This window comes from Pristiophorus japonicus, chromosome 18 (assembly GCF_044704955.1).
Source record: "Pristiophorus japonicus isolate sPriJap1 chromosome 18, sPriJap1.hap1, whole genome shotgun sequence".
Lineage (NCBI taxonomy): Eukaryota > Metazoa > Chordata > Chondrichthyes > Pristiophoridae > Pristiophorus > Pristiophorus japonicus.
The window spans coordinates 63,092,288-63,114,461 of NC_091994.1; the positions used below are offsets into that span (position 1 = coordinate 63,092,288).

Below are 22,174 nucleotides of genomic sequence, written 5' to 3' on the forward strand. Positions count from 1 at the left end.
ACGTTCGGGATAACTAAAGAAAGAATCGGGCCTATTAGAGACCATAAAGGTAATCTGCACGTGGAGGCAGAAGACATGGGTATGGTTCTTAATGAATACTTTGCATCTGTTTTCTCAAAAGAGAGGCTGATGCAGTCATTACTATCGGGGAGGAGGAGTGTGAAATATTAGATGAAATAAACATCATGAGAGAGGAATTGACAAGGAGTTTAGCAGCTTTGAAAGTGGATAAATCCCCAGGCCCAGAAGAAATGTATTGTAGGCCGTTAAAGGAAGCAAAAGATGAAATAGCAGAAGCTCTGACCATCATTTTCCAATCCTCTCTGGCTACAGGTGAGCTGCCGGAGGACTGGAGAACTGCTAATGTGGTACCTTTGTTTAAAAAGAGCGAAAGGGACAGACCGAGTAATTACAGTCCAGTCAGCCTGACCTCGGTGGTGGGAAAATTATTGGATAAAATCCTGAGGGACAGGATAAATCTTCATTTAGAAAGACACAGATTAATCAAGGACAGTCAGCATGGATTTGTTAAGGGAAGGTCATGTCTGACTAACTTAATTGAATATTTTGTGACTGGAAGGCTGTATCCAGTGGGGTTCCACAGGGCTCAGTGCTGGGTCCCTTGCTTTTTGTGGTATAAATTTATGATTTAGACTTGAATATAGGGGGTATGATTAAGAAGTTTGCAGATGAGGCAACAATTGGCTGTGTGGTTGATAATGAAGAAGATATCAATTAACTGGTCAGGTGGGCAGAACAGCGGCAAATGGAATTCAGTCCTGAGAAGTGTGAGGGAATACACTTGGGGAGGGCTAACAAGGAAAGGGAATATACATTAAATAGTAGGAAACTGAGAAGTGTAGAGGGACCTTGGAGTGCATGTCCACAGATCCCTGAAGGTACCAGGCCAGGTAGATAAGGTGATTAAGAAGGCATGCGGAATGCTTGCCTTTATTAGCTGTGGCATAGAATACAAGAGCAGGGGGGGTTATGCTTGAACTGTATAGAACACTAGTTAGGCCACAGCTGGAGTACTGCATGCAGTTCTGGTCACCACATTACAGGAAAGATGTGATTGCACTAGAGAGGGTACAGCGGAGATTTACGAGGATGTTGCCTGGACTGGAGAATTTTAGCCATGAGGATAGATTGGATAAGCTGGGGTTGTCTTCTTTGGAACGGAGGGGGCTAAAGGGAGACCTTATTCAGGTAAATAAAATGATGAGGGTCTTGGATCGAGTGGATAGGAAGGACCTATTTCCCTTAGCGGAGGGGTCAACAACCAGGGGGCAAAGATTTAAAGTAATTGGTAGCAGGTTTAGAGAGGATTTGAGGGGAAATGTCTTCACCCAGAGGGTGGTGGGGGTCTGGAACTCACTGCCTGAAAGGGTGGTAGAGACAGAAACCCTCACCACATTTAAAAAGTACTTGGATGTGCACTTGAAGTGGCGGAACCTACAGGGCTACGGACCCAGAGCTGGAAAGTGGGATTAGGCTGGGTAGCTCTTTGTCAGGCGGCGCAGACACGATGGGCCGAAGCACATGCACAAGCACATGGGAAATCCATTTCAGCGTGATCTAGCTGAATGGCCTCCTCCTGTGCCTATTCGCAGCTATTCACAACAGCCTCAGAATCCAGGCAAGACAACGACACATTCTTCTCTAATTCGTTTTTGATACCTCTGACATTCTCTCATTCTGGTGTTCAATTCTTTGCCCATTCTATTTTTCTCCATGCAGTTACCAGTTGGGAAGTGGTGAAGCCAATATCCTCTCAGATGATCCTATCAATGATGGGGAATGGCATAAAATAATCGCTGTGCGGTAAGCAAATCGAAACCCATCACAATATTTCATGCAGTGTATTAAGCAATGCTTAGGAGCGTCCTGAGGATGGGAAAGGTGCCGTAGGAATACAAGCACCTTCTATTTATATAGAGCCTTTCACATCCTCACGCTCTGAAGTACTCCACACCCACTGAAGTTCTTCCTGACGTGTAGTCACTGTTATGTAACAGCCGATTTACTGAAAGCAAGTTCTCACAAACAGCCAATAAGATAATTTACGAGGTTTTGGGGTGTTTGATGAGGGAGCGACATGTGGAGAAGTCCCCTGCTCTTCGAGTAATGCCATGGGATTCGTTATGTCCACCTGAACAGGTTAGAAAATTGGGCAGTGCCCACCCTCCACACTATGGGTGTGGCTGGACTGAAATCTGGGCCAGAACGAGCCAATTTTTGCTGGAAAATTGGGCCCAATGTTTAAAAAAAAAACAAGAAATTCTGTAAATCACAAATGAAATCAGGGACCAGTTGGAAATTCCTAAGCAGCTGATCAGCATCGGAAAGGGGAAGGTTAATGTTTCAGGCCTGATCTTCATTCAGAACTCTCTCTTACTGTTCTACTGGTAATCTGAGTAATAAGTCTTTGCGTTTTGTCGCAGTTGTGCATAGCCGAAATCGATTTCAGAGTGAGGTCAAATGATTGCCATGGTTTCTAAAGCTTGATCTGGGCAACTATTGGCCTTTTCTCTCCACAGAGAAGGGAAATTGGGATATATCCAAATAGATGGTGACGAGATTGTGAGGGGAGAGTCGAAAGGTGACAAGGTCATGGTGAACACAGGCGGGAGTGTCTATCTCGGTGAGTCATTTCCTGAAACTGCGATTGGATCAGCAGTGTCTTCTGCAAGCTGCTTTATCCCCTGTCCCGTCGCAAGGTGTCTTATAGACAGAAGAAACTCGCCTTTCATGAACTCTGGGCGTCCCAAAGCTCTAGTTGTAGTCGAGAGAAAGGCAACAGGCAGGTTGTGCACAGCAAGGTCCCACAAACAGCCATGCGATAAATGACCAGCTGATCTGTTTTAGTGATGTTCGTTGAGACATGAAAGTTGACCAGGAAACCAGGAAAACTCCCCTGTTCTTTTTCAAATAGGGATCTTTTACATTCACCTAAGAGACCAGACGGGTCCTCGTTTTAACGTCTCATCCAAAATACGGCACCTCCGACAGTGTACCCCTCCCTCAGTACTGCACTGGAGTGTCCGTGGGACTCGAACCCACAATCTTCTGACTCAGGGGCATGAGTGATACCACTGAGCACGGCTGACTCCTCAAGTCTCATTAGGATTCTGTCTCTAATTCTGGCCTCTTGAGCATCCCCCGATTTTCATCGCTCCACCATTGGCGGCCGTGCTTTCAGCTGCCTGTCTCCCAATCTCTGGAATTCTCTCCCTAAACCTCTCCCTCTATCTCTCTCTCTCCTCCTTTAGGATGGTCATTAAAACCTGCCTTGTTGACCAAGCTTTTGGTCATAACATCCTAATATCTCCTTATGTGGCTCAGTGTCACATTTTATTTGATAATGCTCCTGTGAAGCGCCTTGGGACATCTTATTCCATCAAAGATGCTATTTAAATGCAAGTTGTTGTTCATCATTAATAAGAGGAGCTAACATGGTGTTGACTACAATGAGTTATTGAGCGACTTTACTGAACTACCAGAGTAGAACCTCCACTTGTGCACTCTTGGCGTGTATGGCACTAAATTGTGTGCTGCCATCCCTCACCAAGAAGCAGCACAGCGGAACCTCTACCCCATGTTTCCGCCCTGATTTAATGTCTCCTTTTTGTTTTCAGGTGGTGCTCCGGACATTAAACTCTTTACAGGGGGAAAGTTCACCTCGGGAATTACCGGCTGCATCAGGAAAGTGGTCCTTGTAAATCAAAGACCCGAACACCACCAGGTTCAGCCAGTCGACCTGCGAGTTCACGCTGAGGGAGGGGTCAATGCTCGAGAGTGTCCATCATAGACATTCTGATTCACTGAAGGCAAAGTAGAGACTTCTGGGGAAAGGTGCTTTGCTGCTATTAACTTGGATTGTTTTGTGTTCGTTAATGCAGTCCTCTTTAACCAAAAAAATCATCACAGTCATCCAATTGTATTCTGTTGAATGAAGGGTTTCGGCGTCTCAGATTGGTTTATTTTGTGCCTACAAAAGCCATACAAGAACACCAGCATTATCCTGCGAGGCTGAAGATCCGATGGATTTAGATTTCTCTAGCACTGAAGTTTGGAATGTTAGTGAACAGGAACAGCTAGGAATCCTTCTTCTCCCTGTGCCTCTGGGTTCTAGTCCTGTGTTTAAAGCACTCTGGCCTGGTTGGTCTCTACTTGAACTGAGCTAGGCCTGGTTCACACATCACTTGTTTTACAAAATAAAAGGTTCACAAGCTGCATACCCGAAGGTTTAGTGCTGAAGTATCGGGGGGCTGGCCACATTAGGAGTTCTATAATTGTAAAAAATATACAGAGATCTGAACTGGTCCCGGTGCAGAAAAAGAACATGGGTTTCAAACAGATTTACTTCTGTCTATCAGACTGGCAGCCATTTTCTGTGCATGTATACTGCTGGCTTACCAATTGTTCAGCAACCACTGAAGTCCAGGGCTATGCTGCAGTCTGACTCTGGCATGTCCGGCCTCTGTATTGGTATAAAATATCACCTCTCCAAATGCTGCGCCGCTGCAAAGGGCCACTGGACTCCAGACTCACAAGGAGGACCTTCGGGTTCCTAAGATACAACGTCAGTGAAGGGTCCTCGGGGTATCTGGACAGAAGACGGTAATATCACAACACATTAAGGAAAAGGAAAAGAAAATCACGAAAGGTTGTTCTGAAAGATCATTTCCCTAATGGCCTTACGGTATGGTCCAGGCCTAGCAATCCACAGGTTGTGAGTTCAAATCCTAACAGGGCAAGCTGGAAAATTGAATTCATGAAATCTGGTAATTGATGAGGTGACAATCTGTGAAATAACCCTACATGTAACTCCAGTCTCACGCCACGTGCCTGACTCTGAATGCCCTCAGGGCAACTAGGGATGGGCAATAAATGTTGGCCTAGCCTGCAGCAACCCCATCCTGAGAATCATTCTTTTAAAACGTACAAAACTATCGGTGCTTTATTCTCTCTTGTGCCTTTAACAAAAACCTTCTGCTCGTGATAATCGCGTCTTGAAATCAAGGAGTTCAGGGAATACCAAAGTTTAAATGAGTGAACCATTAAAGGGACATTGTCTTTGGAAGAAGTATAACTGGCCTTTTCAGTTGTTTACACACACGCAATGTGTTGCATCAAAATTCACTAACATTTGAGTGAGACATTGGGAAAGATGTGAGACAAAGCTATACTGGAAGTGTCCCTCCCAATCACAGCATGGTTACAGCTCTTTCCAAAAAGGCAATGCCCCTTTAACAAATTCTATGTTCATTTTATGTTCCTTTTATGGGACAAATGGGATTTCCCGAAGGGGAAAACATTGCCCTTAATGAAAACGACTCTTATGAATCATTTCCTTTCCCATTGCCGTGTTGTGAATCCATCGCATGATGAAACCGCTTCCAGTTGCCGACGGCCGTCCCCACCATTCGCTTTAAGGATTTGAGTGATGCTGTTTATTAACGAGGGTAAACGTCAAGGGGGTTGTGCGAGATCTACCCTCGGACTGTTGGTAACACAGTGTCATGTACATAGCCTGGTGTGTAACAGAAATACCAAGGGATCAGTCAGTGAGACACAAACACATTGACCTCTGCTCCCGATGATGTCATCCCCTCTCTGATCCTGATTCTGGTTCACACTTAGCGTTTAATGAAGGTTAAATTTTATGTTGAAACTTATAACACTATTTGCAGTTCCAGTTCTTCCGAGGATTATTCAGAATTGATTGATTCATTGACTGTAGCCCCTTGTGAACCTTTTGTCAAAAAACGTTGCTGGACATATATCCAACACCAATACTTCTTTAAACCAAATCAGAGCACCCTTGCGTAGTTAATGCTTCATTAGAACTACTGAGTGCTCGCTGAGCAAAGCCAGGGCAATCACACACAAAGCGTATGTTAGTACTCTTAACATTTAACTATTCATTGGATTATATGTACAGCATCCTTGAACATTATTGTAATATTTGATCATTTTCTGTGTTTTTTTAACCAAAGACATTTTCTGCCGTCAACTGCAGTATTAATGAACCCTGATTCCTCATTAGTGAGTCAATATTTCAGCTACCTATCCAGCAGTATGTTACTATTAAATTGAGCAGGTTTGAGACATGCCGTAGAGTTTTTTGTGTGTGTGTAAAGCCATAAAAAAATTAACAATGTTACTCATATTTTTGTTGAATAGAATAATTTATAATGGCTTCATTTTTCTTCACATCATTCTTTGTTAGTGAGGTGTTCATGGCTCCATGTTAGAAAGTTGTAGTAATTAATTTACATTCTGGTTTAGAAAGATGTACAAAGAGTGCCAATCGTTTATGCATCATTATACTGTGGACTACTGCAATCATTAGCAAACTAGACTTCCTCCCACGCTTTCCCTGAGATATGTCCTGGTGGTGATTGAATTCTACAAACTGGCCAGGCTACAGCGTCTTTTTTCTAGTCAGGCTGGTGGGGTGGGGTGGGCTGGAGAAGGAGGGAGGGGTGGGGGGGGGGGGGGGGGGGGGGCAGAAGATAAAAGTAATGGCTACCTGGGTGAAAGTCTTGTTGCGAAGATGACTAGAAGACTTTTCTTTTGCTGGCAGTCGCAGGTCTGCACATTGTCCTGGCTGGTTCCAGAGTGAAGACAGCAAGATGATCAGTCCTCCCGACACTCAGCCGCCGGTTACCATGCTTCCCTAGGATTGCGTCACCGGGCCTCCGGTATTCCCCACACGTTGCCACACGGATATTTACAACGCATCCTCTCAACATTTGTGTGCATTTTGTTTTAGCCCTATTTTATTAATTTGATTTTCTCGTGCCAATGTGGTCAAGTAAGCAGAGTGAAGCTGGCGGGTGATTGGTGGTCTGACAAGCCGCCTGATGGCTTGTTCCTGTCTGTGACATGATAAAGTAGCGTGTACTATACATGTGTTGAGAAATATTGCAATATACCATTTGCTTTCTGTGCCAGTTCCACACTTGCTCCCGGTCGTATACTGCAGCTGACTTCCACACCGTGTCGATGGACTTACTGCAATGACTGAGACAATCCATTGCGTGTGGCAGTTGCAGTGAGTCTATAACGTACATCGATAGTGAGGAAGTGTGGATCGAGCCGATAGAAGCCCGAGACTCTGAAACAGATCGATACCTTCTCTCTTTTTTTAAATATGGAAATGGGAACATTTGCCACCAGTGGTTGCCCCTCCCCCCAGCCCACCCAATAAAAGCATTTACCCACATATCTATTGAGATCTTCTAACAATCCTACTAGCCGGGGCATCCACATTCTGTGTGTTGTATTAACCCATTAAAGATTTCTGAAGGATATACAGTATTTTTATGTAAAAAAAAATCTTTTTTCTGGTATTAACGTTTTACATAGTGAATGAAGGCCTTGCAATGTAGATTGTTATACACAACGACAGTCCAATTAGAGGTGATTCAGTGACTTGGGCAATGGCAAGTAAGGATACGACTGAATTATTGAGACAAACATCTGGATGCTAATCATTTTTTAAATATTTTCAATTTTGACTGAGGTAAACTCCCTGCTTCCAGATTGTTTAAACTTCAATCTGTGTGAATCTTATTAAACAGTCATTAATTGCAGGGATACTGAAATATGATACCAGCATCATATGGAAGCCCAATTGTAGCAGATATTTCAAACGTCACGGTTGCTCCAGGGATGGCCCGATTGCACAGTTGTTGAGTGCAGGCAGTGAGTGAGAGGCCTGTATTCAGATCGATTCTTTAGCTCCCTCTCCCTAGCCTCAACATTCTCTCACTGAGGAGGATACAGCTTTGTGTTGCTAGAAAGTGCCGGAAAGATGGTGGGTTGATTTGCCACACAACCCAGTGAGTGCCGACACTGAATGAGAATCTCGCTGCTTCATTTGACTGCTGAATGGGGAAATAATCTAGCTGATATAGCGTATAGGAACTATCCGAAGGGGATTTCTTGAAAAAGGACTTCTTAAAATTTGACACGTTTAAATAAGCAGTAGTTGTGTGTAATAGAACGCGGGACTAGCATCCATCCCATAATAACTCGCTCGGCAGGCCCAATGGTCGCACTTCAGCATTTTACGAAATGTTATTTGACATGTTTCTTTCTCCATTGTTTTCTCGCAATCTCTCTCCAAGCCGAACCTGCCCTGTCTCTTTGCTTTGACTTCCCTCGCTGCCCGCCTCGATCCTGCGATGGTCTGTCGGCTCACCGACACGTCCGGCAGGCTCTCCCCGGTGTGGTGGTGGTAAAATCCCAGCACCGTCACAGCATCAAACACGGCGAGCTTCCAGAATCAAAATCCACGACTCTCGCCCAAACTTACAGCCCACCCACCCCTCATTCCTCATTGTCCAGCCCAGTATTTACACCCAGCTCCTCCAGTGGTGTGTGTGCTAGAGCTGCACATACAGTGCTAAACAAGCAACTTTCGGGCCTCACCACAGAAATCACTAAAAGCTGAGCAGCTTCTGAGTTTCCTTGATGGTAGATTTGGACAGGGAAACAATAGAATTGCAACCTTTTTAAAAGGGTTGATTGTCATCACGTTAGATCAGCTAATCGTTGCTTCCCATGGTTCTGTTCAGGATGGCAACAGCTTACTCGATCGTGTCGACAATCTTTGAACCATGTGAATTGCAGTGATTCAGCATTGATTTCCCCGGATTTGGCCCTGACACGTGCTTCTGCTCAGCAGGCAGTTCCTCTTCTATTTATTTGTCATTTTGTTGTCATGCCATTTCAATGATGGACCTATCACGCTGTTATATACAGGGCTCATTCCGAAATAATCAGTCAACTTCAGTCCCTACCCGGTTATTTCCCAAGTCACCTCCAATGTTTTTGGACCACCATATACCAAACTCCTACCTCAGTCACTGTGACGGCAGAACACAGAGTGTGTACAAGGTGCTAGCAGACACACCCAGTGTCAGCCATGTAGTCCTCAGTGTCCAATTTAGCATGTCTCAGTTACTTGTCAATTTCAAAAGGTTCAGAAATCATCGCCTGCAGGGGCTTTAGTAAACCAAAGACCTTGGAAAGCACTCGATGTGGCTGGACTTGGTTCGCTTTGGAGAAGGAGGGTAAAATATGATTGGGAAAACTTTGGCAGCCACAGAAAATGGTCATCAGCTATTTCAGTTTTATACAGCATGGCATTTTTCTTTGACATGAGGGGGAAAATGTAACAGCCATATAGCATAACACATCTGTCACGGGGGGATCTAACAGTCTGGGTGGCATGGCCTGGTGAGAAATGTAACTGAAACTAGAATTCCAGTGGATATTGTGTTGTTTACCAAATCAGAACTGTTTTAAGATTTTTTTAAAAATAGTCCTGGCAACTATATATCAAAAATGCCACTCGTTTGGTGCTTAAGCAGGTTCCTTGGGATTTCCAAATGAACCTACTGTTGCTGTCTGTGTTCAATGCATTTTATTTAAACAATAAAAGCTTTTTAATTCACTGGAGCTGGTGTTCTGTCATGTATATCGATATTTGTAGTCTGTAGAATATTATTTGACGGGAACAGCCCATTCCAGCCTGTGGAAAGACCTGGATAACATCCAGATTGGGCTGACAAACAGCAGCTAATATCCGTACTGCACAAGTGGCAGGTAATGACCATGCTGAACAAGAGAAAGCCAATGACCCTTCCCAGCCCCGCCACTGCTGAATGCCCCACTAACAGCTTGGGAGTTACTAGAAGCTGAATTGGACCAGCCATACCATAGTGTGGCTACACGAGCAGGCAGAGGCTGCATTGTGTCTCACCTCCTGACTCTCCAAAACCTCTCCACGATCTACAGAGCACAATCCGGAGTGTGACACGTCTGCCCCAACAGCACTCGAAGTTTCAACACCATCCAGGATAGAACAGTTCGCTTGATTGGCACCCCTGCCATTGGGTTAAATATCCACCTCCGCCATCACTGGTACACACCGACTGCAGTGTGTACGATCGACATGAAGCACTGCAGCAACTCACCAACTTTACTGTGACCGCTCCCTCCTCTGTCACCTCCACCACCAAGAAGGACGAGAGCAGCAATGTTGTAGGAATACCCATTACCTCGAAGCTCCCCTCCAAGTCGCACACTATTGCCGTTCCTGCATTGTCACTTGAAATTTCCCATCTAACAGCAATGTGGGAGCAGCATCAGCACAACATAGAAACATAGACATTAGGTGCAGGAGTAGGCCATTTGTCCCTTCGAGCCTGCACCACCATTCAATAAGATGGCTCATCATTCAACCTCAGTACCCCTTTCCTGCTTTCTCTCCATACCCCTTGATCCCTTTGGCTGTAAGGGCCATATCGAACTCCCTCTTGAATATATCCAATGAACTGACCTCAACAACTTTCTGCAGGAGAGAATTCCACAGGTTAACCACTCTCTGAGTGAAGAAGTTTCTCCTCATCTCAATCCTATATGGCTTACCCCTTATTCTTAGACTGTGACCCCCTGGTTCTGGAACTCCCCAGCAACCTGTCCAATCCCATCAGAATTTTATATGTTTCTATGACATCCCCTCTCATTCTTCTAAACTCCAGTGGATACAAGCTCAATTGATCCAGTCTCTCCTCATATGTCAGTCCTGCCATCCCGGGAATCAATCTGGTGAACCTTCGCTGTACTCCCTCAATAACAAGAACGTCCTTCCTCAGATTAGGGGACCAAAACTGACACACTATTCCAGGTGTGGCCTCACCAAGGCTCTGTACAACTGCAGTAAGATCTCCCTGCTCCTATACTCGAATCCTTTTGCTATGAAGGCCAACATGCCATTTGCTGCCTTCACCGCCTGCTGTACCTGCATGCCAACTTTCAATGACGGATGTACCATGACACCCAGGTCTCGTTGCACCTCCCCTTTTCCTGATCTGTCACCATTCAGCTAATATTCTGTCGTCTTGTTTTTGCCACCAAAATGGATAACCTCACATTTATCCACATTATACTGCATCTGCCATGCATTTGCTCACTCAACTAACCTGTCCAAGTCACCCTGCATCCTCCTCACAGCTCACACTGCCACCCAGCTTAGTGTCATCTGCAAACTTGGAGATATTACACTCAATTTCCTCATTAAATCATTAATGTATATTGTAAATAGCTGGGGTCCCAGCACTGAACCCTACGGCACCCCACTGGTCACCGCCTGCCATTCTGAAAAGGACCCGTTTATTCTGACTCTGCTTCCTGTCTGCCAACCAGTTCTCTATCCACGTCAATACATTACCCCCAATACCATGTGCTTTAATTTTGCACACTAATCTCTTGGGCCCAAGTTTCCACACGATAAAAAACGGGCGCCCCTCCGAGCTGGGCGCCTGTTTGTCGCGCCTAAAATGGCGCCGGAAAAAAAATGCGCGATTCTGGAGCGCCCTGCAGCTCCTTGTCTGTTTGGCGCGGCGCCCGGGGGGGCAGAGCCTACCACTCGTGCCGATTTTGTAAGTGGGAGGGGGCGGGTACCATTTAAATTTGTTTTTTTTCCTGCCGGCAACGCTGCGCGTGCGCGTTGGAGCGTTCGCGCACGCGCAGTGTGAAGGAAACATTGGCACTCGGCCATTTTTGTAGTTCTTTGTAGCTGTTTAATTTTTGAACATTTTTTAATAAAAGCACATTGCCATCAGCACATCAGCACTGAGGCTTCTTGCAGCAGTGAGGAGGCTGCAGGAAGCCTCAGAAAGTTGAGGTAGCCATTTTCCTCCCCCTCCCCCCCCCCCCCGCGGGAACGAACGCCTGCAGCATTCTCCGTGGCTGAAGCACTTTCACACAGGTAGGAAGATGGTTTATTTAATCTTTTCTTTGCTTATAAATTTTTATTCAGGTTGGATTTATTTGCATAATATTTGTATAAGTATAAATAAGGATTTATTATAGAATTTAATGACTTCCCTTCCCCTCCCCCCCCCTCCCCCCCCACCTCGTTCTGGACGCCTAATTTGTAACCTGCGCCTGATTTTTTAATGTGTAGAACAGGTTTTTTCAGTTCTACAAAAATCTTCACTTGCTCCATTCTAAGTTAGTTTGGAGTACGTTTTCACTGTGGAAACTTTGAAATCAGGCGTCAGTGGCCGGACACGCCCCCTTTTGAAGAAAAAATTCTGTTCCAAAGTGGAACTGTTCTACCTGACTAGAACTGTGGAAAAAAAATGTGGAGAATTGCGATTTCTAAGATAGTCCGTTCTCCACCAGTTGCTCCTAAAAATCAGGCGCAAATCATGTGGAAACTTGGGCCCCTTGTGTGGGACCTTGTCAAAAGCCCTTTGAAAGTCCAAATACACCACATCCACTGGTTCTCCCTTGTCCACTCTACTAGTTACATCCTCAAAAAATTCTAGAAGTTTTGTCAAGCATGATTTTCCTTTCATAAATCCATGCTGACTTGGACCGTTCCTGTCACTGCTTTCCAAATGCGCTGCTATTTCATCTTTAATAATTGATTCCAACATTTTCCCCACCACCGATGTCAAGCTAACCGGTCTATAATTTCCACCTTTTTTTTTTCTCCCTTTTTTAAAAAGTAGTGTTAGATTAGCTACCCTCCAGTCCACAGGAACTGATCCAGAGTCAATAGAATGCTGGAAAATGATCACCAATGCATCCACTATTTCTAGGGCCACTTCCTTTACTATTCTGGGATGCAGCCTATCAGGCCCTGGGGATATATCAGCCTTCAATCCCATCAATTTCCCTAACACAATTTCCTGACTAATAAGGATTCCTTCAGTTCCTCCTTTTCGCGACACCCTCGAACCCCTAGTATTTCCGGATGGTTATTTGTGTCTTCCTTAGTGAAGACAGATCCAAAGTATTTGTTCAATTGGTCTGCCATTTCTTTGTTCCCCATTATAAATTCACCCGAATCCGACTGCAAAGGACCTACGTTGGTCTTCACTAATCTTTTTTTCTTCACATATCTATAGAAGCTTTTGCAGTTAGTTTTTATGTTCCAGGCAAGCTTCTTCTCATACTCTATTTTCCCTCTCTTAATTAAACCCTTTGTCCTCTTCTGCTGAATCCTAAATTTCTCCCAGTCCTCAGGTTTGCTGCTTTTTCTGGCCAATTTATATGCCTCTTCCTTGGATTTAACACTATCCTTAATTTCCCTTGTTAGCCCTTCCCCTTTCTATTTTTACTCCAGACAGGGATTTACAATTGTTGACGTTCATCCATGTAATCTATAAATGTCTGCCATTGCCTATCCATTATCAACCCTTTAAGTATCATTTGCCAGTCTATCCTAGCCAATTCATGTCTCATACCATTGAAGTTACCCTTCCTTAAGTTCAGGACCCTAGTTTCTGAATTAACTGTGTCACTCTCCATCTTAATAAAGAATTCTACCATATTATGGTCACTCTTCCCCAGGGGGCTTCGCACAACAAGATTGCTAATTAGTCCTCTCTCATTACACATCATCCAGTCTAGGATGGGCAGCTCTTTAGTTGGTTCCTCGACATATTGGTCTAGAAAACCATCCCTAATACACTCCAGGAAATCCTCTTCCACCGCATTGCTACCAACTTGGTTAACCCAATCTATATGTAGATTAAAGTCGCCCATGATAACTGCTGTACTTTTATTGCACGCATCCCTAATTTCTTGTTTGATGCCATCCCCAACCTCTCTACTACTGTTTGGTGGTCTGTATACAACTCTCACTAGCGTTTTCTGCCCTTTGTTATTCCGTAGCTCTACCCATACAGATTCCACATCATCCAAGCTAATGTCCTTTCTTACTGTTGCGTTAATTTCCTCTTTAACCAGCAACACTACCCCACCTCCTTTTCCTTTCTGTCTATCCTTCCTGAATGTTGAATACCCCTGCATGTTGAGTTCCCAGCCTTGGTCACCCTGGAGCCATGTCTCCGTAATCGCAATTATATCATAATCGTTAATAGCTGCCTGCGCAGTTAATTCATCCACCTTATTACAAATACTCCTCGCATTGAGGCACAGAGCCTTCAGGCTTGTCTTTTTAACACACTTTGTCCCTTTAGAATTTTGCTGTAATGTGGCCCTTTTTGATTTTTGCCTTGGGTTTCTCTGCTCTCCACTTTTACTATTCTCGTTTCTATCTTTTGCTTCTGCCTCCATTTTATTTCCCTCTGTCTCCCCGCATAGGTTCCCATCCAAGGACTAGTGAAACTGAAGGAGAAAGGCCCACCATCACCATCTCGGTGTAACTGGCCACCAATGTTCCCTCTTATGTTTTTTTGGGTGCGCGGCCCAAGGGGTTGTGCAGCCCATTCACAGTTCCGCGCAGAACGTTACATTGAAAGAGCCAGTGGTATCAGGCTGCGTAGCATGGCAGAGATGGCCAACGTTACTGGCCATAAGCAATAAATTCTGGGTCTGAAATTCGAGTCGCATCCTCTTACTCCGATCAGGGTTAGCAAGACCTGGGAATTGCCAAAGGAAAAAGGCAGGTCACTTTTTTCCAATTGTCCTAAGAGAGAAAAGAGCCATGATACCCTTTCCCCTTTGGGATCGATTACCGTTATTTGGGCAGTTTGTGGCCCTTCTGTGCAGCTGCCGTCCTTTATGCTGGGCCCACGGGTGGTGGTGAGGCTAACGCTGGCAGGTTGGCCGAGTCCCCAACAATTAAAGATTGTGGGCCTGCAATTGCCCTCCGCCCCATTTGAGCGGATAAATTTGAGAATTACCGCCAGTGGTGGGGCAACTCTGACTGAAAAAATTAAAGGCATTGGGGGCAGAAGAGAGTGGGGAGCGGGGCGGAAGAAGGGCGCTGACACGTAGCAAGGTCCCTCCCCTTCACTTAAAGAGGAGGGATGCTGTGCAACCTAGCAAGGCCTCCTTGGCGCCCACTGGGCCACCAGGGAGGGCTTTGGCCAGTCCAGCAGCCCAGTACCCAACCATCCCGGCCAAACCAGCAGCCACCGTTGTCGGGCCAATGGCAGAGTCGGACGACCTATAAAACAAAATGGCGGCCACGGTGGTGTGCCCTTTAAGGGCAAACGCGCTGCCCAGCCACTGGCAGTTTCTCGCCGCGCGAAGCTGTCGGGGGCACCACTCCGTTCCCGCAGGACAATTTCCCCCGTGAGGTGGAAAAGTGGTCAGCAAGGGGTCAGTGCACGACCGACAATGGGACGGAAACACGGGGCACGGCAGAAACCCCTTTCCGCTTCCTCCAGCCCAGGGGCAATTCCGTCTGGGTCGCACCATCCGCCTACCCCCGGTTGCAAAGGCCTTCCCATCCCATTATCACCTCTTACGGGCCTTAATAAAAGGGGCAATTTCAGCCCCTAAATCCCCAGGATACAGCTGGATACTCGGGGCGGGAGGTGGGGGGGGAATCATAGGGCCATTAAAAAAAGTTGTGGGCTTTTTTCCATTTTCTTTAAATGTTTCCATTTATTAATTCTAAAATTATTGGAGATGTGGTCGGGGGGGGAGGAAAATACTTTTTCATAGTCAAGTTCATCCAATCAGCTGACAGAGTCTGCTCGCTTTCCAGTTGGAGTGTGGGGGCGGGGCGGTTGGAGTTGGGATGGTCATGTGATAAACTCCAGGAATACATCCGATCAGTTTTGGATACCCTACTATCTGGCTGTGCCATTGGTGGAAATCCCAGGGTAGGCCAGGACCACCTGCGAGACATGTCCCCAAAGTCTCACTAGATGAAGGTGTGGGGGCTTGCTGAGTAGAAGTTTCCTCCCCTCTCCGATGATAATTCGGGCTGTAGGTATCACGGATCCAGGTTCCTCCCCAAGTTCCTCGGTCTCCACGGTTACTGTGCCCATTAAGTACCATCTCACTCAATTTCAGCCCCACAGTATATAACTGGAAAATATTCAGTCCGGTTGCAAGCTTCTCTCTGCTGAAACTGAGAGTCAAAGCTCACCTAGCAATCATTTGTGAATTTTATAAAAAGACCTGTCAACTTCTTGTGCTAATTTCTTAAAGTTGCTCAGTGTACATGGCTCAAATAACAAGTTTCCCTGTCTCCAGCAGGGTCGGAACAATCTTCCATTACCATAATCCACACACTATAGTTGGGGAGTCGCAGTAAAGCTGGCCACAATTCTTGACTAATATAACTAAGATAATGCCTGACCTGCTGAGTATTTACAACACTTTCTGTTTTTAGTTCAGATTTGCAATATTTCAGTACTTTGCTTGTGATACTAATGGATTATGTGCCCCATCCAGTCCACTCCTCTCACAGACCTGTACATGTGCCCCATCAGAAACGGTTCCCAGAGTTTATGTTCCTGAGGAAATGTTCTCCATAAAATCTCTCTGATGCCCAAAGAAAATCATAGAATGATACTGCTCAGAAGGAGGCCATTCGGCCCATCATGCCTGTGCCGGCTCTGTGTTAGAGCTAATCCAATTAATCCCACTTTCCCCATAGCCCTGTAAACTTTTTCCCTTCAAGTATTTATACAATTTCCTATTGAAAGTTATTATTGAATCTGCTTTCACCACCCTTTCAGGCAGTGCATTCCAGAACCTAGTTCGCTGTGTAAAAGATGTGTTTCCTCATGTTGCCTCTGGTTCTTTTGCCATTTACCTGAAATTGGTGTCCTTTGGTTACTGACCCTACTGACATTGGAAAGTTTCTGATTTTGAATACCACGATTAAATCTCTCCTTAACCTTTCTGTTCTAAGGAGAACAATCCCAGCTTCTCCAGTCTCTGATCCCTGGTAACTTGCAAATAAATCTCCTCTGCACCCTCTCCAACACCTTGATAAACTTCCTTTTTTTTAATTCATTCGCTTCTGGGATGTGGGCATCGCTGGCAAGGTTGGCATTTATTGCCCATCTCTAATTGCCCCTTGAGAAGGTGGTGGTGAGCTGCCTTCTTGAACCGCTGCAGTCCGTGTGGTGAAGGTGCTCCCACAGTGCTGTTAGGTAAGCTTGGGGGGGTGGGAGCGAAGCACTCCTGCTCCTCCTGCCCACGAACAGTGCTGTGAAGGCATTTACCTTTTCCACAAAGTTGACCTCACCTCCCTTCAGCTGGAAGGTTTCCCAAGGTCCGGCAGCTGAGGCTGAACCAGGTTTAGAAGGTTTAGAATAACGTCCTTGCTTCTGTACTCTATCCCTGTATTAATAACAGCCTTCTCAACTTGCCCTGCCACCTTCAAGATTTGCTGTTCCTGCACACCCATTCAAATTGTAGTTAATATTGTCTCCCCTCATTCTCCCGACGAAAATGTATCACTTCACTCTTCGCTGCGTTAAATTTTATCTGCCACATGTCTGGCCATGTCTGTCCAGTTTGTCTGTGTACTCAATCAAATTAATCAAACACGATTTGCCTTTAACAAATCCATGCAGACTTTCACTTATTAGCCCATATTTTTCCAAATGCCAATTAATATTGTTTTTAAAAGTTTCCTCACCACTGAAGTTCTGGCCTGTTTTTGTGGGGTTTATCCTTCGCACCATTATTGAACAGGGGTGTAACAGTTGCCAACCTCCATTCCTCTGGCACCACCCATATCGACGGAGGATGGGTGATTATGCCCAGAGGCTCTGCAATTTCCACATCGCTTCTCGGCCTTTTGGCTAAGATCATGCGTAGCTGACCTGACCAGCCACCATGACCTCCGGGTGGTTTCTCCCTGGTCAGGAAGGTATATGCTTGCTTTTTTGGAAACAGGAGGTGGGTGGGGTGGCTTGACCCATCCACCTCCATGGCACGAACCTGGTATTGCAGTACTTCCAGGAACGGTGCAGTGGCTCTAGGCCTTTTGGCTAAGAGCATTGGCGCAGAGTGATCCTTGGCATGTGCAAGGTGACCTCTGGCGTTTGTGATTTGACAAAGAATTGGAACGATTGGCTACGAATTTAAAAAAAAAAAAAAAAAAAAAATTTCCACCCTGGCCTCCCTCAGCAACTGAGGATCATCCCGTTCGGATGGGGTGGCTTTTCTACTTTGAGTACTGCCAACCATTTAAATCGCTCTTTATTTATTTGTGTCCTATCCAATATTGCTATTGCCTCTTGCTTTACTGCTACATTGGCAGCATTTAGTGAAGACAATTGCAAAGTACTCATTTAGGGCTCAATTTTGGCCCACCCCTTTTTTCGGCGCACTTACCGGAGATGCACCACTTTTCTCCATTCAGAAAAATTCCTCCCCATTTTGGCTGCTGTCCGGCCTCCTCCCTGTGGTCGCGCAGTGTGGTCAGTCGAGTCGGGGGTGGAGCCAGCGTCCTGCGCCGAAAACAGTGCCGGGGCGTCTGCACAGGTGCAGAGGAATGTCCGCGCATGCGCAGTAGCTCCTCGCCCCCAGCCTCTCCGTGTCTTGCTGCAGCTGCTGTGTGGGACTCGATGCTGGCCAAATGTTGTTGTGAGTAGGGGTAGTTGATTTGAAGCTTTAATCATCTGGAAATCGCACCGGGAGGTCACTTGGTCAGGGCTAGGGGCGGGCGTGCAGGAGAACTGAGAGTGCTCCTGCCTGGATGATTTCTATCAGTTCTCCTGCCGGCCCCTAGCCCTGGCCAAGTGGCCTCCCAGTGCGATCAATCCAGTATAATCATTGCAAACAAATAGTTGTTTAAATTAGTTGTGAGATTAGGGCAATTTAATTCAACTATCTTTTACTTCTTTTATTTTTGTAGTTTAAGAATCATAGAAAATAGGTGCAGGAGTAGACCATGCGGCCCTTCGAGCCTGCACCACCATTCAATATCATCATCATCATGCATTTCAGTACCCCATTCCTGTTTTCTCTCCATACTCCTTGATCCCTTCAGCCATGAGGGCCACATCTAACTCCCTTTTGAATATATCTAACGAACTGGCCCCAACAACTTTCTGTGGTAGAGAATTCCACATGCCCACAACTCTCTGAGTGAAGAGGTTTCTCCTCATCTCGGTCCTAAATGGCTTACCCCTTATCCTTAGACTGTGACCCCTGGTTCTGGACTTCCCTAACATCGGGAACGTTCTTACTGCATCTAACCTGTCCAATCCCGTCAGAATTTTATATGTTTAAATGAGATCCCCTCTCATTCCTCTAAATTCCATTGAATACAAGCATAGTCGATCCAGTCTTTCTTCATATGTCAGTCCTGTCAACCCGGGAATCAGTCTGGTGAACCTTCGCTGCACTCCCTCAATAGCAAAAATGTCCTTCCCCATATTAGGAGACCGAAACTGTACACAATATTCAAGGTGTGATCTCACCTTGTACAACTGTAGTAAGACCTCCCTGCTCCTATACTCAAATCCTCTCACGATGAAGGCCAACATGCCATTTGCCTTCTTCACTGCCTGCTGTACCTGCATGCCAACCTTCAATGACTGATGTACCATGACACCCAGGTCTCGTTGCACCTCCTCCTTTACCAATCTGTCACCATTCAGATAATAATCAGCCCTCCTGTTTTTACCACGAAAGTGGATAACCTCACATTTATCCATATTATACTGCATCTGCCATGCATTTGCCCACTCAACTAACCTGTCCAAGTCACCCTGCAGCCTCTTAGCATCCTCCTCACAGCTCACACTGCCACCCAGCTTAGTGTCATTTGCAAACTTGGAGATATTACATTCAATTCCTTCGTCTAAATCATTAATGTATATTGTAAATAACTGGGGTCCCAGCACTGAACCTTGCGGTACCCCACTGGTCACTGCCTGCCATTCTGAAAAGGACCCGTTTATTCTGACTCTCTGCTTCCTGTCTGCCAACCAATTCTCTATCCACGTCAATACATTACCCCCAATACCATGTGCTTTAATTTTGCACACTAATCTCTTATGTGGGACCTTGTCAAAAGTCCTTTGAAAGTCCAAATACATCACATCCACTGGTTCTCCCTTGTCCACTCTACTAGTTACATCCTCAAAAAATTCTAGAAGATTTGTCTAGCATGATTTCCCTTTCATAAATCTATGCTGACTTGGACCGATCCTGTCACTGCTTTCCAAATGCGCTGCTATTACATCTTTAATAATTGATTCCAACATTTTCCCCAACACCGATGTCAGGCTGACCAGTCTATAATTCCCTGTTTTCTCTCTCCCTCCTTTTTTAAAAAGTGGTGTTACATTAGCTACCCTCCAGTCCATAGGAACTGACCCAGAGTCTATAGACTGTTGGAAAATGATCACCAATGCATCCATTATTTCTAGGGCCACTTCCTTAAGTACTCTGGGATGCAGCCTATCAGGCCCTGGGGATTTATCGGCCTTCAATCCCATCAATTTCCCGAATACAATTTGCTGACTGATAAGATTTCCTTTCGTTCCTCCTTTTCGCTACACCCTCGAACCCCTGGTATTTCCGGAAGGTTATTTGTGTCTTCCATAGAGAAGTCAGAACCAAAGTATTTTTTCAATTGGTCTGCCAGTTCTTTGTTCCCCATTATGACTTCACCTGATTCTGACAGTAAGGGACCTACATTTGTCTTCACTAATCTTTTTCTCTTCATGTATCTGTAGAAGCTTTTATGAATGCTTCTGTTGTATAGTAGATTAACTTTGCGAAGTTTGTCATATGATGTCCTGTATAGCTGTTTGATCCTATTCACATTCTTCGGTCATTAAGTTTCTTTATAAGTGACCAAATTAAATTTTAGTCTTTTGAAACTCACTCGGCCAGGGCTAGAGGTGGGCGGACAGAACTGATAGTGCTCCTGCCTGGATCATTTCTATTTGTTCTGCTAGTCTCCCGCCCCTATTCCAGGCCGAATGGCCTCTGATGTACCTACCTGCGCTGATTTCTTAACTCTCTGCAAGGGTTTCTGAAGCGGCCACATATGCTGGCCTAAGTACGTTTGGAGTAACTATTAACTGGCCAAAGTTGCCTAAATGGGCAGAACTGGCATAGGTGGCTGGTTATGCCTCCTTTTGAGAAAAATAAACTAAACTAAAAAATCGTAACTAACTCACTTATGCTGGTGCAAATTGAATGTGCAAAATGAGCATTTTTAAGTTACGCCAGAAAAACCAAGTTACTCCAAAAAAAACGGAGCTACTCCTGGCCAAAATTGAGCCCTCAGTACCTCAGCCATGCCCTCAAACTCCTCGACTCCAAGGGACTGCCTATGATGATGACTACCTCCACAAAAATGACCACTGGGCACCTCAAAGAGCTTTACAGCCAATGAAGTAGTTTTGGAGTGTAGTCACTGTTGCACTGTGGGAAACGTGGCAGCAATGTGATAATGCCCAGATAATCCATTGTGGTTATGTTGATTGAGGGATAAATATTGGCCCCAGGACATCAGGGATAACTCCCCTGCTCTTCGAAAAAGTGCCATGGGATCTTTTACATCCACCTGAGAGAGCAGACATGGACGTCTCAGTTTAACGTCTCATCTGAAAGACGGCACCTCCGACAGTGCAGCATTCCCTCAGCACTGCACTGGAGTGTCAGCCTAGATTTTTGTGCTCAAGTTCCTGAAGTGGGACTCTAACCCACAACCTTCCGACTCAGAGGCTAGCGTGCTGCCCACTGAACCACGGCGGACAATGAGCCAAGCTTCTTATTCCAGGTCGTTGCCCTTTGCTTCCTGCTGGAAGGTCCATGTGTGTGGATGTTGGGTGAGAAGGGGATCCTGCAAGGCTGCGTCACACCCCACATTTGAATAGTGTGTCAATACTCCCATGTCTCGGCCCACAGGCGAAGAACAGCCTTTTGAGCAAGGAGGCCTGACTGTGTCCGTGGAACTGGACCCCAGCAACACTCACTGTTTTCAGGAGAGGAGGGATTCTGGCATTGAAAGTCACAATCATAAAAAGTTCCTGTACCAGAAATAGCCATCTCCAGTCCATTTTCCGAAGCTTTGAATTTATAGATTTTTTCATTTTAAAGGATCTTCCCACCCTCAAACTAGCTCATCGCCTTGCGAATGTATACACACTAGGGTTTGTGTACACGCTGGCATTGTGATAGGGTTTGTATACACACTGGCATTGTGATAGGGTTTGTGTACACACTGGCATTGCGATAGGGTTTGTATACACACTGGCATTGCGATAGGGTTTGCATACACACTGGCATTGTGATAGGGTTTGTATACACACTGGCATTGTGATAGGGTTTGTATACACACTGGCATTGCGATAGGGTTTGTATACACACTGGCATTGTGATAGGGTTTGTATACACACTAGCATTATGATAGGGTTGTATACACACTGGCATTATGATAGGGTTTGTGTACACA

At 45.5% G+C, this 22,174-nt stretch overlaps 1 protein-coding gene and 1 non-coding gene across 2 annotated transcripts in view; both read left to right on the forward strand.

Annotated features, from left to right (window-relative positions):
• hspg2 (heparan sulfate proteoglycan 2) overlaps positions 1–6,474 on the forward strand; it is a 643,156-nt gene extending 636,682 nt beyond the window's left edge. The window contains 3 exon segments of the mRNA XM_070860710.1: positions 1,741–1,824; positions 2,541–2,644; positions 3,639–6,474. Coding sequence (XP_070716811.1) covers positions 1,741–1,824; positions 2,541–2,644; positions 3,639–3,811 — 361 coding nt within the window. The 3' untranslated portion in view covers positions 3,812–6,474.
• An 11,061-nt stretch (positions 6,475–17,535) lies between these two features.
• LOC139229425 (U2 spliceosomal RNA) lies at positions 17,536–17,731 on the forward strand. The gene has a single exon (XR_011587714.1). It is a non-coding gene; the product is annotated as a U2 spliceosomal RNA (small nuclear RNA).
• Positions 17,732–22,174: the final 4,443 nt, after the last annotated feature.